The sequence below is a fragment of the Balaenoptera ricei genome, chromosome 19 (assembly GCF_028023285.1).
Source record: "Balaenoptera ricei isolate mBalRic1 chromosome 19, mBalRic1.hap2, whole genome shotgun sequence".
NCBI classification, from domain to species: domain Eukaryota; kingdom Metazoa; phylum Chordata; class Mammalia; order Artiodactyla; family Balaenopteridae; genus Balaenoptera; species Balaenoptera ricei.
Genome location: NC_082657.1, coordinates 13,159,964 through 13,186,575, shown reverse-complemented (window position 1 = coordinate 13,186,575; position 26,612 = coordinate 13,159,964). Strand labels below are relative to the sequence as shown.

At 44.6% G+C, this 26,612-nt stretch overlaps 2 protein-coding genes and 1 long non-coding RNA gene across 7 annotated transcripts in view; 2 read left to right on the top strand and 1 right to left on the bottom strand.

The window, feature by feature from the left end:
* The window catches only part of LOC132352895 (uncharacterized), a 114,296-nt gene that overhangs the window by 565 nt on the left and 87,119 nt on the right, over positions 1-26,612 (bottom strand). Inside the window, exons 4-5 of the long non-coding RNA XR_009498901.1 lie at positions 11,333-11,528; positions 4,873-5,002 (exon numbers count right to left, since the gene is read on the bottom strand). This is a non-coding gene — a long non-coding RNA (uncharacterized LOC132352895). The remainder of the gene's footprint in view (positions 1-4,872; positions 5,003-11,332; positions 11,529-26,612) is intronic.
* On the top strand, positions 520-10,932 carry PSMC4 (proteasome 26S subunit, ATPase 4). 2 transcript variants are annotated; one of them, XM_059903642.1, is made up of 11 exons: positions 520-608; positions 1,527-1,625; positions 1,750-1,936; positions 3,560-3,706; positions 3,788-3,897; positions 4,001-4,094; positions 7,633-7,800; positions 8,250-8,326; positions 8,471-8,639; positions 8,847-8,902; positions 10,897-10,932. In XM_059903642.1, the coding sequence occupies exons 1-11, from the start codon at positions 573-575 to the stop codon at positions 10,915-10,917; spliced, it is 1,164 nt and encodes a 387-aa protein (XP_059759625.1). In that variant the 5' UTR covers positions 520-572; the 3' UTR covers positions 10,918-10,932. The 2 variants fall into 2 exon arrangements, with proteins under 2 accessions (XP_059759625.1, XP_059759624.1); XM_059903641.1 differs by lacking the exon at positions 10,897-10,932 and adding an exon at positions 9,075-9,309.
* LOC132352892 (zinc finger protein 546) lies at positions 14,188-26,534 on the top strand. Of its 4 annotated transcripts, none has more exons than XM_059903637.1 (6): positions 14,188-14,252; positions 14,833-15,064; positions 18,649-18,735; positions 20,097-20,223; positions 21,287-21,382; positions 22,240-26,534. In XM_059903637.1, exons 3-6 carry the CDS (start codon positions 18,727-18,729, stop codon positions 24,354-24,356), a joined length of 2,349 nt encoding a protein of 782 aa, XP_059759620.1. In that variant the 5' UTR covers positions 14,188-14,252; positions 14,833-15,064; positions 18,649-18,726; the 3' UTR covers positions 24,357-26,534. The 4 variants fall into 4 exon arrangements, with proteins under 4 accessions (XP_059759620.1, XP_059759622.1, XP_059759621.1 ...); XM_059903639.1 differs by having other exon boundaries at positions 14,192-14,252; positions 14,989-15,064; XM_059903638.1 differs by having other exon boundaries at positions 14,246-14,289.

The window sequence follows — 26,612 nt, the reverse complement described above, 5'->3', positions numbered from 1 at the left end:
TAATGGCGGGCTTGGGGCTCCTCAGCCCCGGGATGCAGCCCGGTAAGAAGTGTCATTCTCAGGGGCAGCCCCCGTCTTCCCGCCCCCGCGCGGGGGGCAATCCTCGGCTGCAGCCTACTTGGAAACCCCCTAAAAGAGCCCCTCTGCGAAACCCGGCCAAAGGCAGCTCCAGCCCCGCCACTAAAGAAAAAACAGCACTTTGCCGTCAGATTCTGACAGATCTCTGGGAAACTCCTCAGGTCAAAGAGCAACGAGGGCAGCGCCGCCTGCCGGCGAGAAAACCCGCGCGCGAGAACGCCATGCGAGACCGCGCCAAGGCGCGCTATTGCACACGCGCACCGCCCCGGGCCCGCCCGCGCGCTCGCGCGGTACGGAGTGCGCATGAGCATACCTTGGGGGAGGAGCTCAGGACGAGGTCGCCCTGCCCTTCACCTATCCGGCCTATCCGGCCGTCTCTCCTTGGTGTCTTAAACTACATTTCCCAGAATCCATCCAGGCCCTGGCTTTCCGGTGGCGTCAGCGGAAGCGGTGACTGGCTTAGGCCGGGCCGCACAGAGGCCGGCTTGGTCGCTATGGAGGAGATAGGTATCCTGGTGGAGAAAGCTCAGGTCCGGTGGGGCCTGGCTCGCGGGGAGAGGGCGAAGCCGACCTCAGTGGGATGTTGAGCGACTTCGGGGATCCAGGCCTGGGTCTGAGTGTTTTCGGAGGTCTCAGTGGAGAGCTTCGTGCCGTCCCGAGGCCTGGGCTGTGGCTGAGTGATGTTGGGAGGGCAGTAGGGCTCGGAAAGCTGGGCTGGGGAAACGAGTGACGTTAGAGGTTCTTTGGGACTGAATGATTTCGAGGTTTAGCTGGGAATGCTGTGACATCGGTGACCCGGCGGCACTGGGGATGGGTCAGTAGTGAGTGATGTATGGGATTCGGCCGTGGGGCCGAATGATATCTGAGGCTGGGCTGGGGAGCTGACTGACATTCGGGGCTTAGCTGGTGTTGGAGGGCCGAGTAATGTATGTGGTCTGGCCGAGTGATGTTTGGGGACTACCTGGGAGCTGGATGACATAAGGGCCTAGTGTGAGTTGGAGTTCTGTGACATGAGGGGTCTTCGGGAGGTAACTGACTAATGCCCGGACTGTATGAAGGCATGGTGACTTTTAACAGTCAACTGAGAGAGCCATGTGATATTAGGAACCTGTTGTGGGGGGCTGGAGGGCATTGGGGTCTGGTAAGGAGTTGATCAGACACATAGGCCCTAGATGGGAGTTGGGTGACATTGCAGACATGTTACAAGTGGCATATGATACCAGAAGATCTGTTTGGAAGGCTGTTTCACCGAGGGGCCTGTGAGGAGTTGGGTGACTTCAGGAACCTGTTTAGGGGACTGAGAGGTTTCCAGGATCTATTTAGGGAGCTGAATGATGTCAGGAGCCTATTAGGGGCCAAGTGGCTTCATGGTGAAGTGGGAGGGGGGCTCTAGATTCTTTCATAAGGGGACCTTCTTCTTCCAACCTGAGTTTCCCTCCATGGTCTAGGATGAGCTCCCAGCCCTGTCTGTGTCACGGCCCCAGACTGGCCTGTCCTTCCTGGGGCCTGAGCCTGAGGACCTGGAGGACCTGTACAGCCGCTACAAGGTACATTCAAACCCAGTCCGGACCCTGCACAGGGCCCAGCATCCCATACTTCCCCCACCTTCCACTGCTCCTTGGCTCAGCAAGGCCTGGAGCCATCCCCTGCCTCTTCCCTCTCTGCTCACAGAAGCTGCAGCAAGAGCTGGAGTTCCTGGAGGTGCAGGAGGAGTACATCAAGGATGAGCAAAAGAACCTGAAGAAGGAATTCCTCCACGCCCAGGAGGAGGTGAAGCGAATCCAGAGCATCCCACTGGTTATTGGGCAGTTTCTGGAGGCTGTGGATCAGAATACAGCCATCGTGGGCTCCACCACAGGTGCGTGGGGGTTGTTTACTCATCTGTTCCTTCAACAGCTGTTAACTGTTTCCTGCCACGTGCCAGGAACTTACAACGGCAAACGAGGCAAGACAGTGTAATGGTGTTTTTCAGAGCATTTTGAGTCTGATGCAAAAGTGGAAATATATTTTACGTGCTCTCTCTCTCTTTCTTTCTCTACGTGTGTGTGTATAACTCATATAGTAAAAGTCTGACCAAACGATAGTTAGCCACACTATGTGTGACATACTCTAACTAGTTTCCCATTTTGTTCTAGTCTGTTTTGTTTTAAACAACGTTCTGGTCATGACTCTCAAATGATTTCACAACTACTACTGGGCTGGGACCTGCAATTTGAAAGGACAGGTGAAGTGTTAAGAGATTGGGCTCTGGTAAGGACCCAGTATACGGGAGCTGCCGTTATTAACGTGGGTCTAGGCTCTGCCTTCATGATGGGCGTTGTCTCTGCATCTTATCTGTCTTTTCCTGCTTCTGGCCTCTGCTCCTCTGGACCAAGCCATATTCTTTTTATTTTTTTTATTTTTATTTATTTATTTATTTATTTATTTTATTTATGGCTGTGTTGGGTCTTCGTTTCTGTGCGAGGGCTTTCTCCAGTTGCGGCAAGTGGGGGCCGCTCTTCATCGCGGTGCGCAGGCCTCTCACTATCGCGGCCTCTCCCGTTGCGGAGCACAGGCTCCAGACGCGCAGGCTCAGCAATTGTAAGCCATATTCTTATAAAGCTTGCGGGGAAAGGTGTGTGACTGGGCCTGGAATTGGACTGACGGGCTGGCAGTGAGGTAGTGAAGGGAGGGAGGTATCCAAAATGAGGCCTGTGTCTTTGATCTTTAGGACTTGGGGGGACAGTGGCTATCCCTGAGATGGCGACATGGGCAGAAAAGCAGGTTTGCAGGGAGACAGTGAGGGCAGTCTGGGACATCACAGGGAAGTGTCTGGGAGGTCACTGGACAGCCAGGTCTGAAGGTCAGGAGAGAGACTGAGGCCAGAAAGAGATGTGCGTGTCGCTACCATAAATGTAGAAGGTGGACTGGGGACGTGAGACTGGAGGCTGGGCGAGCAAGGAGGAGTCTGCTGCAGAGACCTAGATGGGAGAGGATGGTGCTGAATCAGGGCAGGGTCCCTGGGCAGGAGGGAAGGGATTAGTCAGAGAGACATTTTAGGAGGCTGGTGGACCGCCATGGTGACTGACGGGCTGTGGAGGGAAGCGGAGGAAAGTCCAGAATGAGGCTTAGGGCTCTCGCTGGTGACTCGGCACCATGGGCCTCCCTGAGACAGAGACCCAGGAGGAGCAGCACAAATGGGGGAAGATACTGAGAACACGCTGAGACATGGTGAGTGAGACGTGCCGTGGGGATGCCCACGGGCAGGCATTCCAGGAGGCTGCTGGTCACCTGGGGCTGGAGCTCAGGAGTCAGGGACAGACAGGGAAGTTGTGAGTGTGGATGCGGGGGGTGGACTGCAGGAGGCAAGACTAGAAGCCAGGAGGGCCATCTGGGGTCTGAGTGAGATGCTGTCGGCCTGGAGGTCCAGCTGTGAGGTCGGCAGTTTTGAGCTTCTGGCACTTCTCACTTTCCCCTCTTCCTTCTTGTCCTCTTTCCAAAGGCTCCAACTACTATGTGCGCATCCTGAGCACCATCGACCGGGAGCTGCTCAAGCCCAACGCCTCGGTGGCCCTCCACAAGCACAGCAACGCCCTGGTGGATGTGCTGCCTCCTGAGGCCGACAGCAGCATCATGATGCTCACCTCAGGTGAGGGGGCGCCCAGGGCCAGGGAGGCCTGAGGGGACCCTGCGGGCCCGGCTGGGAGCCCCAGCTCTGCTCTCCCACCAGATCAGAAGCCAGACGTGATGTACGCGGACATCGGGGGCATGGACATCCAGAAGCAGGAGGTGCGGGAGGCCGTGGAGCTCCCCCTAACGCACTTTGAGCTCTACAAGCAGGTGAGGAGCTGGAGCTGGCAGGGAAGGGAGAGGCCACCCCCACCATGTCTCCGGCTGGTGAGGGACTCCCCGGCTCACGCTCTTCTCCACCTCTGTGCTTCAGATCGGCATCGACCCTCCCCGAGGCGTCCTCATGTATGGCCCGCCCGGCTGCGGGAAAACCATGTTGGCAAAGGCTGTGGCTCATCACACGACAGGTGAGCCGCTTGGCCCCTCCCCCGAGCTCTGACCTTCTGGGCTCTTCCAACCTTGCCCTCAGCTCTCTCATCCTCCCCAGGAAGTAGCGTGACACAGCGATTAAGAACATGGGCACTAGGGTCAAAGACCCAGTGTGCGTCTTACTGAGTGGCTGTGCCGTCCTGGGGAGGTGACTTTACTCTCGTGCCTCAACTTCCTCATCTAATAGAACACTCATTTCACAGCATGATTGTGGGGAATTAATGAAATAATGCCATGTTTTTCCTACTAATGGGTCATTACTAATGACCCATTAGTAATTATGAATTCAAATTCATGGGTTGCAACCAGCATTTTAAAAAATGAAACAGAACAGAAAACGTTGGAGTCCACCCCACATAGTAAGAACTCGTATTGTTTGTGAACACACACAGACATTGTACACAGGTGTGCTGTGGTTGTTTACAGATGTATTTCTTCTTGTAGGTTCTAAACAAAAATGTCTGGAAGTCACTGTATTACTGTTTGTAAAGCCTAAGGACAGGACTCAGCTCATCTTAAAATCTTAATATATCTAAGCCAGGGAGCAGTAGAGGGCAGTGGGTAAGCAGCGTGTTTTCTGGGCCAGACTGCCTGTGTTTGAAATCTGGCCCCCCTACAACTACTTATATAAGTTAGTACTACTTACGTAAGTTAGTTTATGTAACTACTTGGCAAGTTAGCCTTTCTGTGCCTCTATTTCTTAATTTTCTGGATTATTCAGAGGATTAAATCAATATAAAGCTTCTAAAACCATACCTGGCACGTAGTAAGTGGACAGTAAATGTTAGCCATTGTCATCATCATTCATTGAACTTCTCCCTCCCAGGTGCTGGGATATAGGGATGAGTCAGACCTGTCCCCTGCATTGGAGAGTCTCCCAGTGTGGCTGAAAAAAAGGAAAATAAACACTTAAAACTCAGTCAGTTAATATTTATTGAGCACCTAATATGTACCAAGCTGTGTTCTAGGTGCGGAAGACACGGCAGTGAACAGAACAAAGTCTCCCTTCCTCGTAAAGGTGATGTCTTAGTTGAGGAAGCACTAACAGATGAATGAGGAGATTATATGTCATGTGGTGCTAATGCCTGAAGAAAACAACTAAGGGGCAGGGGATGGGGAATAACGGGCTGCAGCTTTATGTGCCGGGACTGGCGGTGGTCAGGGAAGACTTTTCCGAGGTGACATTTACATAAAGACCTAGAAGAAGCCTTGAGGGAGTGAGTCATGTCGACGTCTGGGGGAGGGAGTGTGTCAGGCTGAGGGACTCGGGTGCAAAGGCCTTGAGACAGGTGTGTGCTTAGTGTTCTAGGAACAGTGAGGAGGCCCCAGTAGTTGCAGCCAAGTGAGCAAGGGGGTTATGGTTGGAGGTGAGCTTCGGTGGGAACGGTCTGCAGAGTAGCAAATGCTCCAAGGAAGCAAGGAAGGTGGTGGGATAGCCCTAAAGGAGGGTTGTCAATCCATTCTGCGTAGGCTCTTAGGTAGGGGTCCCCAGAAGAGAGGTGTGAGGAGCCTGTCAGGCACACAGCTGGGAGAAGGAATAGCATTTGCGAAGGCCAGGGGGTGGGAAAGAACTCATTTAGGGAGTCGTGAGTAGTGGTGAGTAGACCATGACTAAACTCCACGAGGGCAGGGAACTTGTGCATTTGTCCTTTTTTGTGTTTCCAGTGCCCGCCCAGTAGCTGAATTGTGGTAGGTGCTCAGAAAATAACTGTTGAATGGCTGGCTGAAGGAGGGGCTGTGCAGGTCCAGGTATCAGAATGGGCGTGAATATAAATAGTCTTAGTGCTAACCTAAGAGATTTCGACTGTTGTCCTGAGATCAGGGTGGTTTTAGACAGGCAGGGTTCAATAGAAATACAGTTGCCCCTCGAACAACAGAGGCTTGAACTTCGAGGGTCCACTTATACCCAGATTTTTTTCACATGATGCATGGTTGGATGAATCCGCAGAGGCAGAACTGCAGCTCTGGAGGGCCAGCTATAAAGTTATACACAGATTTTATGCACAGAGGGTCAGCACCCCTAAACCCTGTGTTGTTCAAGGGTCTACTGTATAATGAAACTACATATATAATTTAAATTTTTAAGTACTCATTTTTTAAACAAGTTAAAAGAAGTAGGTGAACTTCGTCTAAAATTTGTTTTTTTATTTAACCAGTATACTCAAAAATATTATTATTTTAACATGCAGCAGATACAAAACTTGAGTTTTTTCTATAATTTTTTATTGTAGTAAAATATATATAGCATAAAATTTACCATTTTAACCACTATATAAATACACAGTTTCTAAGTGGCATTAAGTGGATTCACAGTGTTGTACAGCCATCACCACTATCCACTTCTGAGACTTGTTCATCATCCAAACTGTAACTCCATACCCATTAAACAATCATTCCCTATTTCTCCCTCCCCGCAGCCCCTGATAACCTCTATTCTACTTTCAGTCTCTATGAATTTGCCTATTCTGGGCACCTCATATACATGGATGAATCATACAGTATTTGTCTTTTTGTGACTGGCTTATTTCCCTTAGCATAATGTCTTTGGGGCTTACCCATGTTGAAACATGTGCCAGAATTTATTTCCTTTTGAAGGCCAAATAATATTCCAAATAATATTCTATTGTATGTATATAGCACACTTTATCTATTCACTTGTTGATGGACATTTATTGAGATATTTTACTTTTTTTGTACTGTCTTTTGAAGTCTGGTGTGTATTTCACATTTACAGCACATCTCATTTTGGACCAGCCACATTTCGGTTGCTCAGTAGCCACTTGCGGCCAGTGGCCACCACATTAGAGAGGGACAGGGCTGCAACTTGCACAACTCCTAGTTTATGACCAGATCTACATAATGGACTTTGTGTCTCCTTTCTCTGTGGTGGCTGGAAGGAGTGTCCTGGAGGTTGCTCCGTGCAACACAAAGCCACATCCAGTCACTAACAAGTTAAACTCTAAGAAAAGATGGAAAGGAGTGGCAAGCCCAGAGCAAACCTGTCTTTAACCCCATTGCCACTTGTTGATTATGTCAGAATACGTATTCCTGGTTCCTGACTCTTGCATGATATTCAAAAGTGGGTCCTTTGAGCTCTTGGTGAGGCAGCATGATGCCTGTGTATGGAAAACCTGTTTTCTTACTGATTTTTCAAGCACTCCGGAAATTCACATTTTTTGGTATGTTGGATTCCATGAATGTCTCTAGCTCTACTTTGTCGGTATGTTGAAGCACAGACACATTTTTTTTTAATACCCTGATTTTTAAATGTTGGGCCAAAAATTGGCACATCTGGAGGCAGGATTCATGATTTGGGCTGCTGGGTCTCTGGGGGGTACAAGCTGGTCCTCCTGGCTGGATCTGGGACCCAGCCCAGGTCATGAGAGAATGACCTGGCTACTTGGAGTGGGTATCCAAAGAAAGAGATGTCCTCAAGGAATTCTCAGTTTCAGTTAAAGTATTATGGGGCCCTACAGGTGTCCCATTCTCATCTAACCCCTGTCATCCTGCCATCAGCTGCATTCATCCGAGTTGTGGGCTCAGAGTTTGTACAGAAGTACCTGGGTGAGGGCCCTCGCATGGTCCGGGATGTGTTCCGCCTGGCCAAGGAGAACGCACCTGCCATCATCTTCATAGATGAGATTGATGCCATTGCAACCAAGAGATTCGATGCCCAGACAGGGGGTGAGTGATGCCCAAACAGGGCCTGGGGTCTTTTTTTTTTTTTAAATGAATTAATTTTTTTGGCTGCGTTGGGTCTTCGTTGCTGCGTGTGGGCTTTCTCTAGCTGCGGCGAGCAGGGGCTACTCCTCGTTGCGGTGCCCAGGCTTCTCATTGCAGAGGCTTCTCTTGTTGCAGAGCACTGGTTCTAGGCGCACAGGCTTCAGTAGTTGCAGCGTGTGGGCTCAGTAGTTGTGACTCACAGGCCTTAGAGCGCAGGCTCAGTTGTGGCGCACGGGCTTAGTTGCTCCGCGGCACGTGGGATCTTCCTGGACTGGGGCTTGAACCTGTGTCCTCTGCACTGGCAGGCGGATTATTAACCACTGCGCCACCAGGGAAGTCCCAGGGCCTGGGGTCTTGGGCAGGCTTGTCATGCGGCATGCCCTGGACTGACCGTGTTATATACTATCCAGCTGACAGGGAGGTTCAGAGAATCCTGCTGGAGCTACTGAATCAAATGGATGGATTCGACCAGAACGTCAATGTCAAGGTTTGGGGTTCAGGATGGGCAAGGGGAGGTGTGGTTGTGGGAATCAGGGAAGGATGGAGGCTGGTGTGTGAGGAGATAGGTATTGCGACAGGATGGAGAGTATAGTGGGGACAGAGGTCTGAGCTGGCCTGTCCCCAATGCTAGGTGATCATGGCCACAAACAGAGCAGACACCCTGGATCCTGCTCTGCTGCGGCCGGGACGCCTTGACCGTAAAATTGAATTTCCACTTCCTGACCGCCGCCAGAAGAGATTGATTTTCTCCACTATCACCAGCAAGATGAACCTCTCTGAGGAGGTTGACTTGGAAGATTGTATCCTGCTCTAGAAGCGAGGGGAGGGTCACCGTTGAGAATGGGGATTCGATCTCCACCCCTGCCATCACCACCACCCAGATTGTGCAGGTGGGAGACCAAGGTCTGGGGAGGGGGATGGTGACAAAGACAGCCCAAGAACGACTTCTAGCTCCAGGCATTTACCGAGTCATGCATGGAATGGTTTCCTTAACTCACCTGCCATAGATGTGGCCCGACCAGATAAGATTTCAGGAGCTGATATCAACTCCATCTGTCAGGAGGTGAGTGATGGTTTCTCTCTAGATTGGGCAGGGGGTGTGTGAAGACCCTCCACTCTGCCGCAGTCCTGTCCATCATTGCCTCCCTGGGTCTTAGGCTGCGTCTGTCTCTTCCTGCACCATCACTAGGGGCGGGGAGTGCAGGGAGTAGATTTTAACTCTCATCCCTCAACAGAGCGGCATGTTGGCTGTCCGAGAGAACCGCTACATTGTTCTGGCCAAGGACTTTGAGAAAGCGTACAAGACAGTCATCAAGAAGGACGAACAGGAGCATGAGTTTTACAAGTGACCCCTCTACCCACACCACAGGGGCCGGGGGATTCTCTCACTTCCCCAACCTCTGTCCCCAAAGCTAGTTCTGTTTTTTCTTTACCCAGGATTGATTTATTCAATAAACTAACAAGATCAAATCTGTTTAATTTCTTCTTACAAGTGTAACTCCTTTGGAGAAGCTGGGCCTTGAATAGGATCCTCTGTGCCCCTCCTGCTCTCCTGACATATGAGCAGTTGAGGTACATGGTCTGGGTTACAGCTTGAGAGAGAAGTAAAGAATTCAAACTAAATGACCAGAAGTTTGGGGAAAAGGATGGAAAATGAGCAGACTGCAGCCCCTGACCAGAAAATAAAGTCTCTATCCATCTTCCCACCCACGTTTCCTACAGGTGGTAGACCATTCGAGTCTCGGGCAATTCCTGCCTTCTTCACACTCAGGGGGAGTATCAAGGACACAGAGACCACCCATTAGAGTCCCCCAGAGCAGGGATGAGGGGCCAGGGGGGAGGTTGGATGCCTGGGTTCTGTGAATGTCTCTGGCTCTTCATGCCATCTTGTTGGGGCACAGATGCGTTTGGTAGGACCAATTCTCACTTTCTCTTGAAATCTGTTTAAACACCTCTCCCTCTGGGGAGTCTTCCCTGATGCCCCAAGAAGGGAAGTCACCCTTCCCCTACACTGCCCTGGCGGCGTGCACATGCTGTGCTTTGCACTCCTTACATCTCCAAGTGCTTGCCTCCTCCAGACTGGCACCTCTTGTAGAGTAGTCAGGGATTGTAGCTTGATCACAATTCAAGTCCCAGCACCCACACATGGTAGACATTCAGTTCATGTTCCTTGAACAAAAGTATGAATGTCACTGTATATTTGGGAGTGAGATGGGAAGAAGGTATAAGGAAAAATAGTTGAGGAATCACAGGTCCTTGAAGAGACGGGGGTGATTCTGCTAGATAAGCATGGCATGTTGAGCAGAGAAGTTAATTCTTCCTCTCTTCTGGCACCTCACTAAGACAAAAGGTATAAATTCACACGGACACAGGAAGAGAGGAGATGGCAGCAACACAATTTTGGAAAGAGGCAGATACCTGCTCATTGATGTAGCAGACCTGAGGAAACTTGAACCTGAACTCAAGGGAAGCCCAGAAACAGTCATTTTCCCCTTTCAGAAGCCAGAGGTGCCAGGTTCTGAAGGTGAGGCCTGGAAACAGGAGGACTACCTGAAAGGCTGTATAAAAACCAGAACTGATACACTGATGATGCAGGAAACAAATGAGCTGTTGTTACTCCAGGCCCTGTGACCCTTCCCCAGCCTGGCTGAAGACCTCAGATTTCCTCTGGAAAGGCTGGATCGGCAGTCTCTGGGCTGGTGTGCCTGGAGCAAGGATGAGAGCGGGCCGTGCAGAAGACGAGATTGAGATTAAGTGAGATCCCTGGGCAGGCAATTGAAGGATTCCTTCTGAGGAAACCAAGCAGCATGAGAGAAACAGGGAAGTGGGTAGTTAAGACACCTAAAGTCCTCATCGTTCACGTTCAGCAGCGGCTAATATCTAAAACTGATGAGTTTACAAAAGTGTGTAACTTAGATATATGGAAGTAAATTTCAAACAAATGAGGATGGGAAGTCCTTGCCTCTTGGAAGTAGACAAGGAAATACAGGGTGAGGGTGCCATGGGAATGCTTTTTGTTTCTAATATACTTTATATATATTTGACCTTTTAAAATAGGTACTTACGAAACGACAGTGACAAAACCACGCGAAAAAAAGGATTTTACAAGTCCTCTTGGAGGAGGGACGGTAAAGGAAGGAAATTGCTGAAGTGACAAAACACATCCTAAACATCAGTGATAAAGGGCAAAGAGATTGGGAAAAGAACAAAGCCATGTACCCAAGAAATGACAGCAGACTAGTGTGAGGCTAAAGCTATAACTGGTAAGAGGTGGTAGCCACTCACATTAGCTGGGAGAAGGGATATTTGGTATATTTTGTGGGTTGCCCAGCAATCTTGTTGTCTGTGCTTAGGCAAAATTATGAAATGGCCTACCATTATTATGGTCTCAGAGTGACCATAATGTTGATGTTCTGTGAGACTGTTCATGTGCAACAGGATAACAGGCCCAGCTGTGAGCACCAGGCCAGCTTTCAATACCACTGAGGCCTACCTGTAAGTGTCAGGCCAGTTCCTGGATGTCAGGGGCTGCTTTTTTTTTGTTCTCAATTACGTGCTACTGCGTTAAGAGGGAAAAACTAAGGCCGGCTTGCTGAACAGCCCAGACACTCGTGCATTTTGGAAGTGGAGTCTTGAAAGCAAGTGTTTTCCTGCCAAGCGAAACACATACCGCTTTTCTCTGTTCTGCTCTGCAAAGACAAGAGGGAAAAAAACCCTTAAATATATGTAAACCTTTTTGTGTATTTGTTTTTAATTGTCTTAATTGTAAAAATAATACACATAAAGGAGCCCAAAATATAAATGTATAATGTAACAACTTATTATAAATAAAACACTTGCGTAACCATCATCCAAGGACCAGGCTGTAGGCTTCCACTGAAAAGGAAATCCCTACACAGCTGCCCATAGGCAGCGATGACCCATTTTGTGACTACGTCTGTAGTTACTGCAATGGGGAGTGCACCCCGGATTGATACAGCCAGTTTGGACAAACGTCAATCATTTCCCCAGGTTTCATGTATTCTTTAGTAACATTTCCTTTGAGTACACCCAGCATCAGTAAGCATACCTCAGATGAGACCACCGTGCATGTACTGCTAAGTAGTTAAAAAGGACTCTGTTGATCAAAAATGACTCTGTACCAATGCAGCAACGTGACAAACGTCACCACTGTCTGCACAGACCAGAAGCCATGTCATGATGGCACAGATCACACCACAGCCAACCTAGATGACTCAAACGTGGTCTTCCATGTCAGTCTCAGAGGGAGAGGAGGAGGACGAAGGAGCATCAGAAGGAGCCAGAAGAAGACAGTGCTCAACGTCCTAATGACTGCATAATTTTTTTTTACTTGTCCTCACAAATTATCCCAAAATATTACTTGGACATTTTGCTTCTTCTTCAGGATCTTAAGGTGTATTTACTGTCTTACGTCATAGGATAGGAGGCTCCAGTGGAACGCTCAGCATGGTGACTCCTCCTGCTGAAGCAGGGACACATCAGGCCAGGCAGACGCTGAACCCAGAGTCCTGCAAGGGGGAGCAAGGTTCTCCCCAAAAGTCAGCCTGGTGACCTCAGTGGCTCAGCACCTGCCTATTTTTATTTTTATACCGATCCATATATATAATTGTGAGTTCATACCATTGCATCTAGTTTCCACGTGCCATCACAAGGTTCATTCTAGTTCTCTGCTTTTCCGTATCTGAGGTTCCCCGCTGACAGGGAGAAGCTTGGCTGATCCCAATGCACATATTGGGTTGGCCAAAAAGTTCGTTCGTAATAGCTTCCAGAGGAGCCCGAACGGAATTTTTGGCCAGTCCAATAATATATTTATTTAACTTGATCAGAACCCCACTTCCACCCCCGCCTGCCACTGTATGTAACAAACTCCCATCACCCTGTTGCGCCCTTCCCCATACAGATGCTCTCCTCACCCTACTTGGGTTCTGAGCCTCACCACCTCCTATCCAACCGACATGAATGTCTCCAACACCCCAATGTGGGCTCCGACACCCAATGCTGGGCAGTACCCATACCCACATGCCCTTTTCACCCTGCTCAGGCTCTGAAATCCCGTACAGGGCATTCGTCCTGTGTGGACGCCCTCCTTATCCTGCTCAGGTTGACACTCCCATGCTGGACCATTCCGCCACCTGGAACGCTCCCTAGTAAGCCCTGTCACCCTCCACCAAGCCACCAGCTGCAGGCACACCCTCCTCATCCTGCTCAGGCGCAAAGACCCTGCTCTAAGCCCATCTGATGGCTTTAGGGCTGAATTGCTCAGGAAGGGAAGGGAAGAGGAAGAGCAAAATGTGTTAGCATCTGACTAATTGCGGGCTCACTACACTATGGCACGCTGCCTTTCCAAGCATAAAGCTATTCCCTCAGCCCAAGATTCTCAAATGTATCTGCCATGAGACCCCTAACAGCACAGAAGACTGGAAAGAGTTCCTTCATATTTAAAAAAAATTACTATGATTTACATTTTTCTCTAGGAGAAAATTCATTTGATTCTATACAAAATTGTTTGACAGATACATTACAAATCTTCGGTCCAAATCTTGAAATACAGCTGATGCTGCAAGAGGAGGCACCATATTCTTTTTATAATAGGCCTGTGGCTGCACACGATCACACACACCCAGTCGCGAGGCCACTGGCACCCGTGACGTTCTACACGCAGATCCTCAGATTCACACAGCCTCGCTGCACTCGCCACTCAACCACCCCGGGCACACAGCGACCCGCACACCCACCCCATCACACGCACATCACCCACAGTCCAGCACAGCCGGTCTCCCACCGCGCCTCTCACCTCACTGCTCAGTCACAAATCACACTCCAGGCTACTTTCTGTGGCCTCCCTCCTGTCAGGTGCCGCTGCAGGCACACACCGTCTCGCACCCAAAGAATTACACACACGCAGAAACACAGCTCACCCTCAGCCAGAGGCGGGGTCGGCCCCGCAACCCTCACGGCGTCGCGCGCGTGAAGACAGGTGCACACACACAGACACACGCTCATGAGGCCGGGTACAAAGGGCCACACGCCTGTGAACCACGCGAGGGGACTACCGCGAGGGAAGAATCGGACAGAATCCGCCTCGCACGTGCTCGGCCTCAGAACGGCACCCACGGACGCACTCGGCGGTCAAGACTCTGGAGGTCCGTCGAGGCTCGCACAGCCTGGACAGGTCCCCGCTGTGAGCTCTCTCAGCTTACCTAGCGAGGGCGCGGGTCCCCGGCTCCGGGACTGAAGTCGCCCGGTCCTGAGCGTGCCTGCGCCTGCGCACTCAGAGCCCAGCCCACCGGCTTCCGGCTGTGGACTACATTTCCCAGAAGCCCCAGGGGGTGGTGTAAACTTCCACCCGGAGGGCCCGTAGCCGTGCGTACTGGGTTTTTCAGTCACCGCGGGTGAGTTAGTCGAAACCTGGGGAGAAGTTGGTGCTAGGTGAGGCGGAGCAGGACTCGTCTGGGGTAGGGAAAGGGATGGAGCTGTAGCCCAGAGTGAGGAGCCCAGGGCGCATCGTACCCGCAGCCTCGGGCCTGTATTGGAATGAGGAGAAGAGAGGGGGGGATTGTGTGACTAATTGTGACAGGCTGTGTGTGTGTGTGTGTGCGCGCGCGCGCCCACGAGCTTTCCAGAACCAAGTTGGGCCTCCTGTCGGTGGGCGCGGTTGTCATTCTGATACTGGTGCTTGGCTCGGTGGTGTGTATGACTGACCCACGCTCCTGCTGCTTTCCCCTTCCTTCCCACACAGCCCGGGTGTCTGTACAGACTTTCCCAAGAGGGAAGTCAAATATTGAACCCTAGAATGAAGATTCCCAGAAAGCAAGAAGACACAGTCCTGGGCTTGGGATGGGACTTTTAGAGCTAAAAGTGTCTCCAAGACAAACTCCTGGCTCGAAATGGTGGGAGGGGTTCCTACTTGGAGGCGCTGTGGGCGCTGCTACATTTTTCAGAACCACAGCTTTCCCATATCTCTGATTCTAGGAATCGGCTGTGATTTCAAAGACAGTTTCCAGCCTCCCTGTCTCACCTGGTCATATGTGTGAGGTCGGAGCTGATGTGGCCCTGGAGGGGACTTCTCCGTCTCTCTGTGCTCTAAGAAAGGCCTGAAGAAGGTCTCATGATTTTCTTCTTCCCCAGTCCTGCCATTCTCCCCCAAGAAGTATCCTGAGCAGGAGGGGACAATTGTTGTTGCACATCTAAAAGTACAGATCAGGTGAGTTTCTACTTCCTCTTTGTTCATAAATGCATCTTTGTTTTTAGTACATGGAAGCATTTGCTTTTCTTTTCATGAAATGTCCAGTGGCCTATTCTAGGCCTTCCTTCCCAATGAATGAGGGGCCGTGCAGGTGGCCCTCTCTCACTCACTTTTTATAATAGTAAGAAATATATATCCTGGAGTCTAAAGTTAAATCTTTGTTTTATTGAGATTAATATTTAAGTGGAATCACATCATTGATCTTCTGCAGAACCTAAGTTTAAAAGTAAGGCAAGATCAGAGGTAGTCTGACTGGTGTCAGTAAGTAAATGACACGGGCATCTGTTTTTTAAGGTGTTTAGGAGCAGGAATGTGAATGGAAGTCTGAGCGTGGAAATCTGTATCATCATGCTCAAGGGTTTCTTCCAAGGAATCAATGGGTTGAGATTTATGTTTATAAAGAGTTTGTCAAAAGAAAAAAAATGTACATATGAGTAAAGTAATATTCATTGTGATGAACGATAATACTCAAATTTTAAATTTTATATGAATGTCATTTACTATTATTGGAATTCAGAGACATTTTACAAGGGTTATATCCAAAGCGATATTTCAGTTGATTATTCAGTGGAGAAAGAGAAAAAGAACCAAACACTGTTCTGTCTGCTTTGCCCAAATTTTCTTATTTAGTCTGCAGATGCCCCTCACCTGACATGTCCATTCAGAGGAGAATTTTTGTCAGTAAAAAGTTCTTATTGTATTGAAGAAGAATGTTCAAGAATTGGTAGGCTTTATTATAATGGTCACACTGATTCCCTTACTATTCCCACACATGTCAAACAGATTTGCTTCCAAGAATTTTCAAATATTTTAAAATTGGATATAGATTTATTGTATACTTAAGATTATGGAATTAATGCTCATTTTTTGCAAAAAGAATCAGTTATTCAATTATATTATAGGAGGGACTTATAAAAAAGAAAGTTAAATAGCCCCAGCACCACTATTAATACTTTGGGGAGGTTTTTTTTTTTATACTATGCTTTTTGAATTTTATTTTGGAACATCTCATTCAGATCAAAGTGACAACAAAACTTGTAGTAATAAACAACAAAAATTCCATGAGGAGTGATTTGTTGAGCCAGATTTATTTAGAATTCTACTAGAAGTCTTTTCTTAGGTAATGACATTCTTAGTTCTCCCATAGCCAATTGTAGTGAGTTCTAAAATATTTAGATCCCAGCTAGTAGAATTGAAGTTTTGAACCCAAACTCACAATTTCTTTTTTTAAACTTTTTGTTTTATACTGGAGTATAGTTGATTAACAATGTGTTAGTTTCAGGTGTACAGCAAAGTGATTCAGTTATACATATACATGTATCTATTCTTTTTCAAATTCTTTTTGGGGAGGTTCATTTTAGCAAAATTTTTTTCTCTCCAGCTGTATGTGTGTGTGTGTGTGTGTGTGTGTGTGTGTGTGCACAGAATAGAAATTATTCTAATTGAACATTCAAAGGACACAGACTCCCCAACTCCTATTTAGAAAAAGTAATTCTACCATAGGTTTCTTATACCTCCATGATTATAGAAAGAAGAGGAAAGTGCCAATGAACCCCTCTAGTTTGACAAACCTTCCAAGTATTTACACCTCCAGACTTATGCCTTTTAGGGCTATATAAATCAATTCAGAGTAACTATTATGGCACAATTTATCAAATAAGATAACCTTCAGATTACACTTGTTTTAGATTTTTAAAGTTGCTTTCACAGGACATAGCAATACCCTCTCCAGTCCAAGTATCTTTTAATGCAAATAACATTTTAGAAGACAGATTTATAATAGTAGAAAACAGAATAAGATGGTAGTAACTATAAATATTCATGTAAATCTTTACATAGGACAGGAGAGTAAGATTGAACCTCTTATTAATGTTCTCCATTTAATACCTTATTAGGATCTTTACTTTAGCTCTATGTTGAAGAATGGTGACTCTTCTTTGGTAGCTGCAGGGACGAGGAGAGATTTGGTTAGCACTTCCAAGCCTTGCCTCTAAAATATTTAAAATGTCATTATAAAAAAGAGTGGGCCTGAGACTCAAATTTTACTATAAAAAAAGAAAGTAGAAAATAATTTTATCTAATAACAATACTATCTAACTTTTATTTAGTAATTATATGTCATTAAGTGGTGTCTATGTAATATCCCAACCTTCATGACAACTGTAGGAGGTAGGTGCTATTCTTATCCCTGGTTTATCAATAAACTAACTGAAAAGTTGGTAGTTGTCAGACTAGGACTCAGATTCTGGAAGTCTGACAACAGAGTCTGTATTTATGAATGACATTATAATCCCTCCCCTCATTTTACATACTTTTTGTTTTGTTTTGTTTTTTGGCCGCACTGTGCTGTTTGCGGAATCTTAGTTCCCTGACCAGAGATTGAACCTGGGCCCTCGGCAGTGAAAGCGCAGAGTCCCAACCACTGGACCGCCAGGGAATTCCCTATAATTCTTTAATTTGCCTGTATCAGTCAGTAATTCATCATGAATGTCTTTCTCCAACATTAATAAGGCCTAGTGTGCCATCATAACTGACCATAAGTTATGTAACCTGTTGCCTCCTGGAGCTATTTATTTTTCTAACAGTTGGTTACTCTGAGTTGTTATATGATAAACATCTTGTGCATGTATCTTAGTGTGCTAAGAAAAACTGCCAAAAATGGAATTTTGGTCAAATAACAGACATAAGGGCTCACAGTATGCTGAATCTCATGATAGTAGTTAGAGGAATACACGCACTGAAACATAGTTACTATCCCTTAAGTTTCTTGTTATACAGCAAATAATATAAAATCAGAGTAGACAGAATAAGCATGAGATAGGAGGTAATAAAGCCACTAGAGAAATTCAGGTCACATGCCTTGGGAATTCATAGGAAGGAGATATTATACCTCTAGCAACCTCTGTCAGGTTTTGACCAAATTATTCTGAGTTCAGAGGAACTCTACGGTAAAAAATGGAATTTAGGCTGTAGGATTCATACCAGCTCTGTCCAGTGGAACTTTCTGTGGTGATGGATATGTTCTGTACTTACATTCTCCAAATGGTAGCTACTAGCCACATGAAGCTATCGAGCACATGAAAGGTGGCTGGTGCAACTGAGACACTGAACTTTATTTAATTTTACTTAATTTAAAATTTTGATTTGATTTAAATAGCCATGTGTGGCTATCATGTTGGATCGCACAACTTCAAAACTTACAGTTTTTTTTTCTAATGATGTTAGATTCAAAGTGACACTAGTGGAACAGCTACAGATCAACATCATCAGCAATTGGGGTGAGCTAGAGACCCTTCTGCTAGAGTGCCTGGTCTGGCTTCATGCAGGAGGCCGCTGCTCTGTGTCTACACTTGTGCAGCTGGTTCCCTGTGGTATAGGTAGGGTTCGGCTTCGTCCAAGCTCCCTCTTATCTCCCCTGATTTGTATGTGGGGCACTGTGGGGTGGAAGTGGAAAGAAGGCAAAACAGGATCGTATTAACTTAAGTCATTTTGGGATTTCTTTGAGACACGCCTGGTCTCAAAGCTTCCTCTTCCTCCCCCAGTCCTGGCTTCTCTGGACTCTGTGCTTTTCGAGTGGAGGAAGCCCAAAGAGGAGAACCAGTTCTTGCGGTTCTACAACCATGGCCCATGTAAGTTCACGTTTATCCTCCTTGAGATGGTGTGGTTTTGAATTCATGTGATCATTTTTATTATCCTGAGACTTCCTTCCTAAGACAACCTGATTGCTGAAGCTGCACCCAGTTGCTCTGATCACAGTGAAGGATGGTGTCATACAGCCTAGTGGCCTCCTCCTTTGCCCCTCTTCTCTCTTTGCCCCTCTTCTCTCTCACTTGTGTTCACCTATTCATCACCTCTCCAAGTGCCCAGTCTCTCTCAGGAGCATTGATGGAGCAGTGATGGATGAAGTTGCTTGAGGGAGATATTTGAACTTCCCTTGTTAGACTCATGATTCTATGACACAGAGATGATGGTCCATTAGACTCCACAGACCTGAGTTTTACAGGTTGATAAGATGGAATTTACTGTTGAGTGTTCTGCATGTGATGAGATCCCATACCCTGAGAAGCTTATAGGGCTAGATTGGAGTGTGACTGAGGCCTGCACGTGGGGATATCAGGGATCTATCCAGGGGGTCCCCAGAGGGATGAATAACAGGACAAAAGTCAATTTTGTGGTTGAGGAGGCTGTGCTGGTCTCTAGTGACATCAGTGTCATTGTGGATCATCCTACATCAGCATCCTCCAGCTCAGGATCAAGACAAGTGTTCCTGAGGGATGGTGGCAGCAGGTAGGAAGACCCTCCAGATCCCTAATGGGGAATGAAGAAAGGCTAATGGGACTGGGGAAGACCTTACACATCTTGTCCAAAATAAATGCCTAAATATGACAGAAGGATTAGTCTGATATATCCACAAGATGGATGATTAGCCAGCCGGTAAATAAATTAACTAAAGAGTTTGTCATTTGTTATAACAAGGAAAAATGCTTATGACATTTTCTTGCATAATGATGAACCTGAGTTATAAGGAAATCAAATGTCAATCGCGTCCTATTTTCTAAGATAGAGATTTTAGAGTACTTTTGGGGAAAAACAATTCATTACTTCATTTTTTTTTTTTAATTCCTTAAAAAAAAAATTCCTTGAAGGGAAAAGAGAATGGAACTCACATTTCTTCAGAACTTAAACGGCAGGCACGTGATAGGCAGTGTGCTTATTTTTAGGATTTCATTTCATTGGGAACCTTTGATTATTTTATTCATTCATTCATCCCATGGTATACAGAACATTCTGTTTGTACCAACTGTATTCTTTAAAAGCATATAGGCACTCCACTTTAGAAATCACTGATTTTCTTATTCTTCCCTACATATCACGGGCTTGAACCTCAGTTTACTGCCTGCTATATCATTGCCTCTTTCTTGCATAGCAGTTTTCCATCTTGAAAATACATTTAAAACGTTGTTTATGATACATCGGTCTGTCATTTCAGATGTCCTTGTCATTCAGGGACGTGGCCATAGACCTCTCCCAGGAGGAATGGGAGTGCCTGGACCCTGTTCAGAGGGCCTTGTACAGGGATGTGATGTTGGAGAACTACAACAACTTGGTCTCATTGGGTAAGGATATCTGTGCAAATAACTGACAATCTGTTTTCTGGAATATCAGTTTTCTCCATTGTTGAATTTCAGAGCTCTGTTTTAAGACACCAGCTGAATGTCTGCCCCCTATTTTGAAAGAAATGGTTTGAGCATTATTGGGTTGGAAATAGGCACTTGGTTAAGCATCATCTTCTCCATCCTGCAGTGACCTTCTCTCTTCCCTCTGGCCCTTCCTATAATTGCCTGTTTTTTTACATTAGTCCTAGATTTGAGTCCCAAGACATTTTCAGAGAAGCCAGGTGTCATATAATGGGTATGCTCAGAATTCCTGTAGCTGCTCTGTGTTCATGTCTGACTCACTTGAAAAGAGATTAGCTAGTCTCAGGGTTTTGTGTTTTTGTGATCAGATGAACCTCTACATTTTATATAGTGGTGAACTGGTTTAACAATATCCATTTAAAATTCAAGCAAACATATCCCATCTGAGAAAAGACGTATTCTCTTCAACCTACTTTGTGCTTGAAAATTCTAGTCTGTGAATTTTGCATTTTCTACTGAAAGAATTCTGAGGAAGAACTTGGAAGTATTTTAGGAAACAGTATTTTTCTTTTACGTAAAAAAATAATAAGAACAACAACAAAAATAATACTACATGTTAGGCATCCTTGCAAGCCCTTACATATATTAATTCACTTAATTCTCACAAGAGCCCTATGAAGTAGGTAATATTAGGCCCATTTACATTGATAAAAGCATAATACACGGAAGCAATAACAGCTGGTGGGTGACAGAGGATCTGAACCCAGACCGTAGGGCTCCAGAGTCTGTATCCTCAACCCCTCTCTATACTGCCTTTAAAAACAGAGCAGATCTTTTCCCTCCCCTATCTGGCCTCTTTAGTCCTCTGACCATGAGTCCATGTAAATGTCAGTATTCTTCAATGGCCTTTTTTCATTTTATCAAATACTATTTTGACCTACAATTTAATATAAATGTAACCAAGTCTAAATTAAGTCATTTTGAACTTACGGTTTTTTGTTTGTTTGTTCTAAATCATGTGGCATTTCTTTCCTGTGAGCAGGATGTTCCTCGCCTAAGCCAGACGTGATTACTTTATTGGAGCAAGAGAGAGAGCCCTGGATGGTAATGAGAGAAGGAACAAGAAGCTGGTACACAGGTCAGTGATGGCAAATCAGGCAAGGGGGATGCCGTCACAAGTTGTAGCCCTTTGGGTCAGGGAGAGGCATGGCCCTAAGATGTTGTTTGGAAAGCTCCTTTCAAAGGCCCAAGGCCTGTGGGGAAAAGGCCTGAAATCTGGGAAAACATTCAAATCCTCTCAACATGAGCTCCCATATATAGGACTTGTTTCTATAGATTTTGATTCCGCTTGTCTGGGTCGGTGCCTGAAGAGCAGTATATGTAAGGAACTCCCCTACATCCATCCTAAGTAGGAGGACCACTGACTTAACTTGTTCCTCTAATCACTTATTTTACCCTCTTTTAGAGTCACATCATTAAGTCTTTTGCCTTCTTTCAAATTGCATTACAATTTAGAGTTCTTTAAATCAGGATCCAGCAAACTTAGGCCCAGGGGCCAAACAGTTCACCATCTGCTTTTGTATGGCTCACAGGTTTTTACATTTTTAGTGGTTGAAAAAAATCAGAAGAAGGATATTTTGTGAAACATAAAAATTTTTGAAATTCAAATTTCAGTATCCGTAAATAAAGTGGTACTATAGTATACCTACACTTATTCAATTACATACTGTCTATGGCTGCCTTTGAGCTATAAGAGCACAGCTGAATAATTGCGACAAAGACCACATGCCCTACAAAGCCTAAAATTTTTACTCTCTGGCTCTTCACAGAAAAAGTTTGCAGACCCCTGCTCTAAACCTTTTCATCTAATGTGTATTGTTTTTAGTTTGTCTTTTATTTCGACTATGAGATGCAATCCCTTATTCTACCCCAACATAGAAAAATCACATCACAGCATTTGTTTCCTTCTTGGTTTTTTTTTTTTTCTTTTTTCAGATTTGGAGTCTAAGTATGTCACCAAGAAGTTATTTCCAGAAAAGGATATTTGTGAAATATATCTGTTTCATCTGCAGAGAGTGGACAAAAGTAAAACTTACATCCATGAGGATACTATTTTCAGAAATGATTTGCAGTGTAAACATGAGTTTGAGAGACAAGAAGGACATCAAATGAGATGCGCTAGTCAAATGATAATCCAAAAACATATACCTCTTCTTCTGCATCAGAAAATTCACGCTAGAGAGAAATCATATGAATGTAAGGAATGTAAGAAGGCTTTTAGACAACAGTCATACCTTATTCAACATCTGAGAATTCATACTGGTGAGAGACCCTATAAATGTAAGGAATGTGGGAAAGCCTTTTGTCGTGTAGGGGACCTTAGAGTACATCAGACAATTCATGGCGGGGAGAGACCCTATGAATGTAATAATTGTGGAAAGACCTTTAGGCTTCATTATCATCTTACTGAACATCAGAGAATACATTCTGGTGTGAAACCCTATGAGTGTAATGAATGTGGGAAGGCCTTTAGTCGTGTTCGAGACCTTAGAGTACATCAGACAATTCATGCTGGGGAGAGACCTTATGAATGTAAAGAATGTGGGAAGGCCTTTAGACTTCACTATCAGCTCACTGAACATCAAAGAATTCATACTGGTGAGAGGCCTTATGAATGTAAGATTTGTGGAAAGACCTTTAGGGTACAACGACATATTAGTCAACATCAGAAAATTCATACTGGTGTAAAACCCTATAAATGTAATGACTGTGGGAAGGCCTTCAGTCATGGCTCATACCTAGTTCAACATCAGAAAATTCATACTGGTGACAAACCCTATGTATGTAAAGAATGTGGTAAGTCCTTTAGTTTTCATGCAGAACTTACTCGACATCATAGAATTCATACTGGTGAGAAACCCTATGAATGTAAAGAATGTGGAAAAGCCTTTCGTCTCCAAACAGAACTTACTAGACATTGTAGAATTCATACTGGAGAGAAACCCTATGAATGTAAGGAATGTGGGAAGGCCTTTATTTGCGGCTATCAACTTACTTTACATCTGAGGGTTCATACTGGTGAGATTCCCTATGAATGTAAGGAATGTGGGAAAACCTTCAGTAGTCGCTATCATCTTACTCAACATTACAGAATTCATACTGGTGAGAAACCCTATGGATGTAAAGAATGTGGAAAGGCCTTTCGTCTTCAAGCAGAACTTACCAGACATCACAGAATTCATACTTGTGAAAAACCCTATGAATGTAAGGAATGTGGGAAGGCCTTTATTCGTAGCAATCAACTTATTTCACACCAGCGAATTCACACCAATGAGAACACCTATGAGTGCAAGGAATGTGGGAAGATTTTTAGTCGTCGCTACAATCTTACTCAACATTATAAAATTCATACTGGTGAAAAACCCTATGTATGTAAAGAATGTGGAAAGGCCTTTCGCTTTCAGACAGAACTTACTCAGCATCACAGAATTCATACTGGTGAAAAACCCTATAAATGTAAGGAATGTGGGAAAGCCTTTATTCGTAGCAATCATCTTACTCAACATCACAGAATTCATACTGGTGAGAAACCCTATGAGTGTAAAGAATGTGGAAAGACCTTTAGTCGGCACTATCATCTTACTCAACATCACAGAATCCACACTGGTGAGAAACCCTACATATGTAATGAATGTGGGGATGCTTTTATTTGTAGTTATCAACTTACCTTACATCAAAGAATTCACACTGGTGAGATTCCATATGAATGTAAGGAATGTGGAAAGACCTTTAGTCGCCGATATCATCTTACTCAACATTTTAGACTTCATACTGGTGAGAAACCTTATGGGTGTAAAGAATGTGGGGATGCCTTTCGTCTTCAGGCAGAACTTACTCGACATCACACAATTCATACTGGTGAGAAACCCTATAAGTGTAAAGAATGTGGGAAGGCCTTTAGTGTTAAGTCAGAACTTACACGACATCACAGAATTCATACTGGTGAGAAACCCTATAAATGTAAAGAATGTGGGAAAGCCTTTATTCGTAGTGATCAACTCACTTTACATCAGAGAAATCATATTAGTGAGGAACCCCCATTCATAATGTAAAGAGGATACAGTGGCCTTTAGAAAATGCCTTTTATAACAACAGAATTCATAATTGATTTAAGAAAGTTTTTACTTGTTAGGGAACATATGGGAATCCCTTTTGCTTCATGCTCAAAACTTAACAGCAGTAGATTTATACTATATATATTGATTTAAAGAGTTTAAAAATTACAGCATCACCCAGCCTTGGTTAACTTTAGAGAATGATACTGCTGCAGTACATCTCAAACCAAGGTAAAGTGTACCCCCTCAAAATTGTTGTTGACCAATACTTTTACAAGATACAATGAAATTAGATTACCAGATACATGAAATTGAAAGAAAAACATACAAAGTGAAAGCCCCCAAGTTTTTATTATTGGACTTAACAGACAAATTAGCTCTGTCATTTTTCTGTAAATGTCTCTAAATATTTGCTCTCGGTGTCTGTACCTTAACTCATTGCAGAACAGAAGCAAACAACCTGTGGACCAGCATCAGTACATGGACCACACTTTATATAGCACTGTAACAGAAAGTAATTCTGTTAATGTAACAGATGTGGGAAAAGACTTCAGCCATAGCAAATCTTCACTACAGTTCTCATAATTCCACCCCTGCCTGTGTAGTATTGGCAAGACACTACTCTCCTCTGTGCTTTATTTTATTTTATTCTATTTTACTTCATTTAATTTTTTTTGTGCCTCAGTTTTAAAGTGGTGATTATAGTACCTACCTAATAGTACTTTTGTAAGGATGAAATGTTAATAAAAAACAAAACCTTTAGAAGAGCATTGTTCAATAAATATTATTTTATTATTAGTGATATTAGTAAGTTCATGTGAAAGGAAGACCCTGTGAATATAAAGAATTTGTAAAAACTGTCCACTACCTTTCATTTTGTTTACTTAAATTAATAATTATGGATAAAGTTTATTAAAATAAACTTTCACTTCTAAAATTCAGAAGTCATTTCTGAAAACTAATGTAAGAAAGAAATCTCTAGAGTTGATGGATATGGAGATTATGAGAGAAAGCTTTTGAAGAATCAGGGAGAGCTGTAATGCTTTTTCTTTTATAATCCATAAAGCAGACATGTTACAGTCTTCTTTTTCTGCCCCAAATTCAGGATAAATTAGAAACTAACAATGAAAAGGCCACTGTTCATTTGGAAAAAAATAAAGGAATAGTACAGGGAACACTGGTATGCCCTCTCTAGATTCAGTGATTGTTAAAACGTTGTCATATTTGGTTTGCTTCTGTATAATTTTTGACATATTTTTTGCTGTGGTATTTAAGTATAAATATAGACATTATAACATTTCACCTCTCTGTATATATCATGTAACTCCTAAGAATAAAGGCTGCCTCCTACTTAATCACTATATAACTTCACACCGAAGGAGAGTAACAGCAGTACCATATCCGTAATATTACAGATAGATAAGCAGTGCCTTAACCCAACATATCTAAAAGAATGTCTCTGGGAACAGTAGTATTTAATGGCACTTGAAAAATGTTCTGTGGTCACAGATACTTATGACTTCTAAATACTAAATCCATTCTAAGAAAAAAATGCTAATTATCACGCTAGCAAAGGACTTAAGAGGCCTACAAAAAGAAAATTTGCTTAACTTAGTTTATCTTACTGTATCTTAAACTTTACTAAGGAAGTCCCATTCACAATACCTAATTTCTTCGGGATGTGAACCCACACTGAGAAGGCTGCCATAACTGAAAAGCAGTGACCCTAAAGATGGACACTCCAGATAACCATGGCAGATGCTTAGCTATGTTGAGAAAGGAAATGCATGATGTATTTCTCTGCTGCTCACATCTCTTCCTCTGCAGTCAGTTGCTTGCCCTCTGAATGTAGGGCTGATACTTTACAAAATTAAAAACCCATTTGGTTTAGTTTTTTATATGAACATACCATGACATATTTAAACCTTCTCTTCTTTTTTAGTGTTTAACAATTTTTCACTATTTCAGATATACTTCAGTGAATATCCTTGTCTGTGACCATTGGTTTCTGTGAGCTGGAATTTCTTTAATTGTACACATGTGGAAGTAGAACTGCTCATACATTATATATTCTTTCAGTTATGTTAGATATTGCTACATTGATCATAGGTCACATACACTTCCAATTCTATTAGATATTGCCAAATTGTTCTCTTAGACTCCTATCAAATTGAGTATTCCTACAGCCTTATGTTAGGTATAAGTTTTAATAAATATTTTCATAAATTTCAATTTCAGTTGCACATTTTTTCA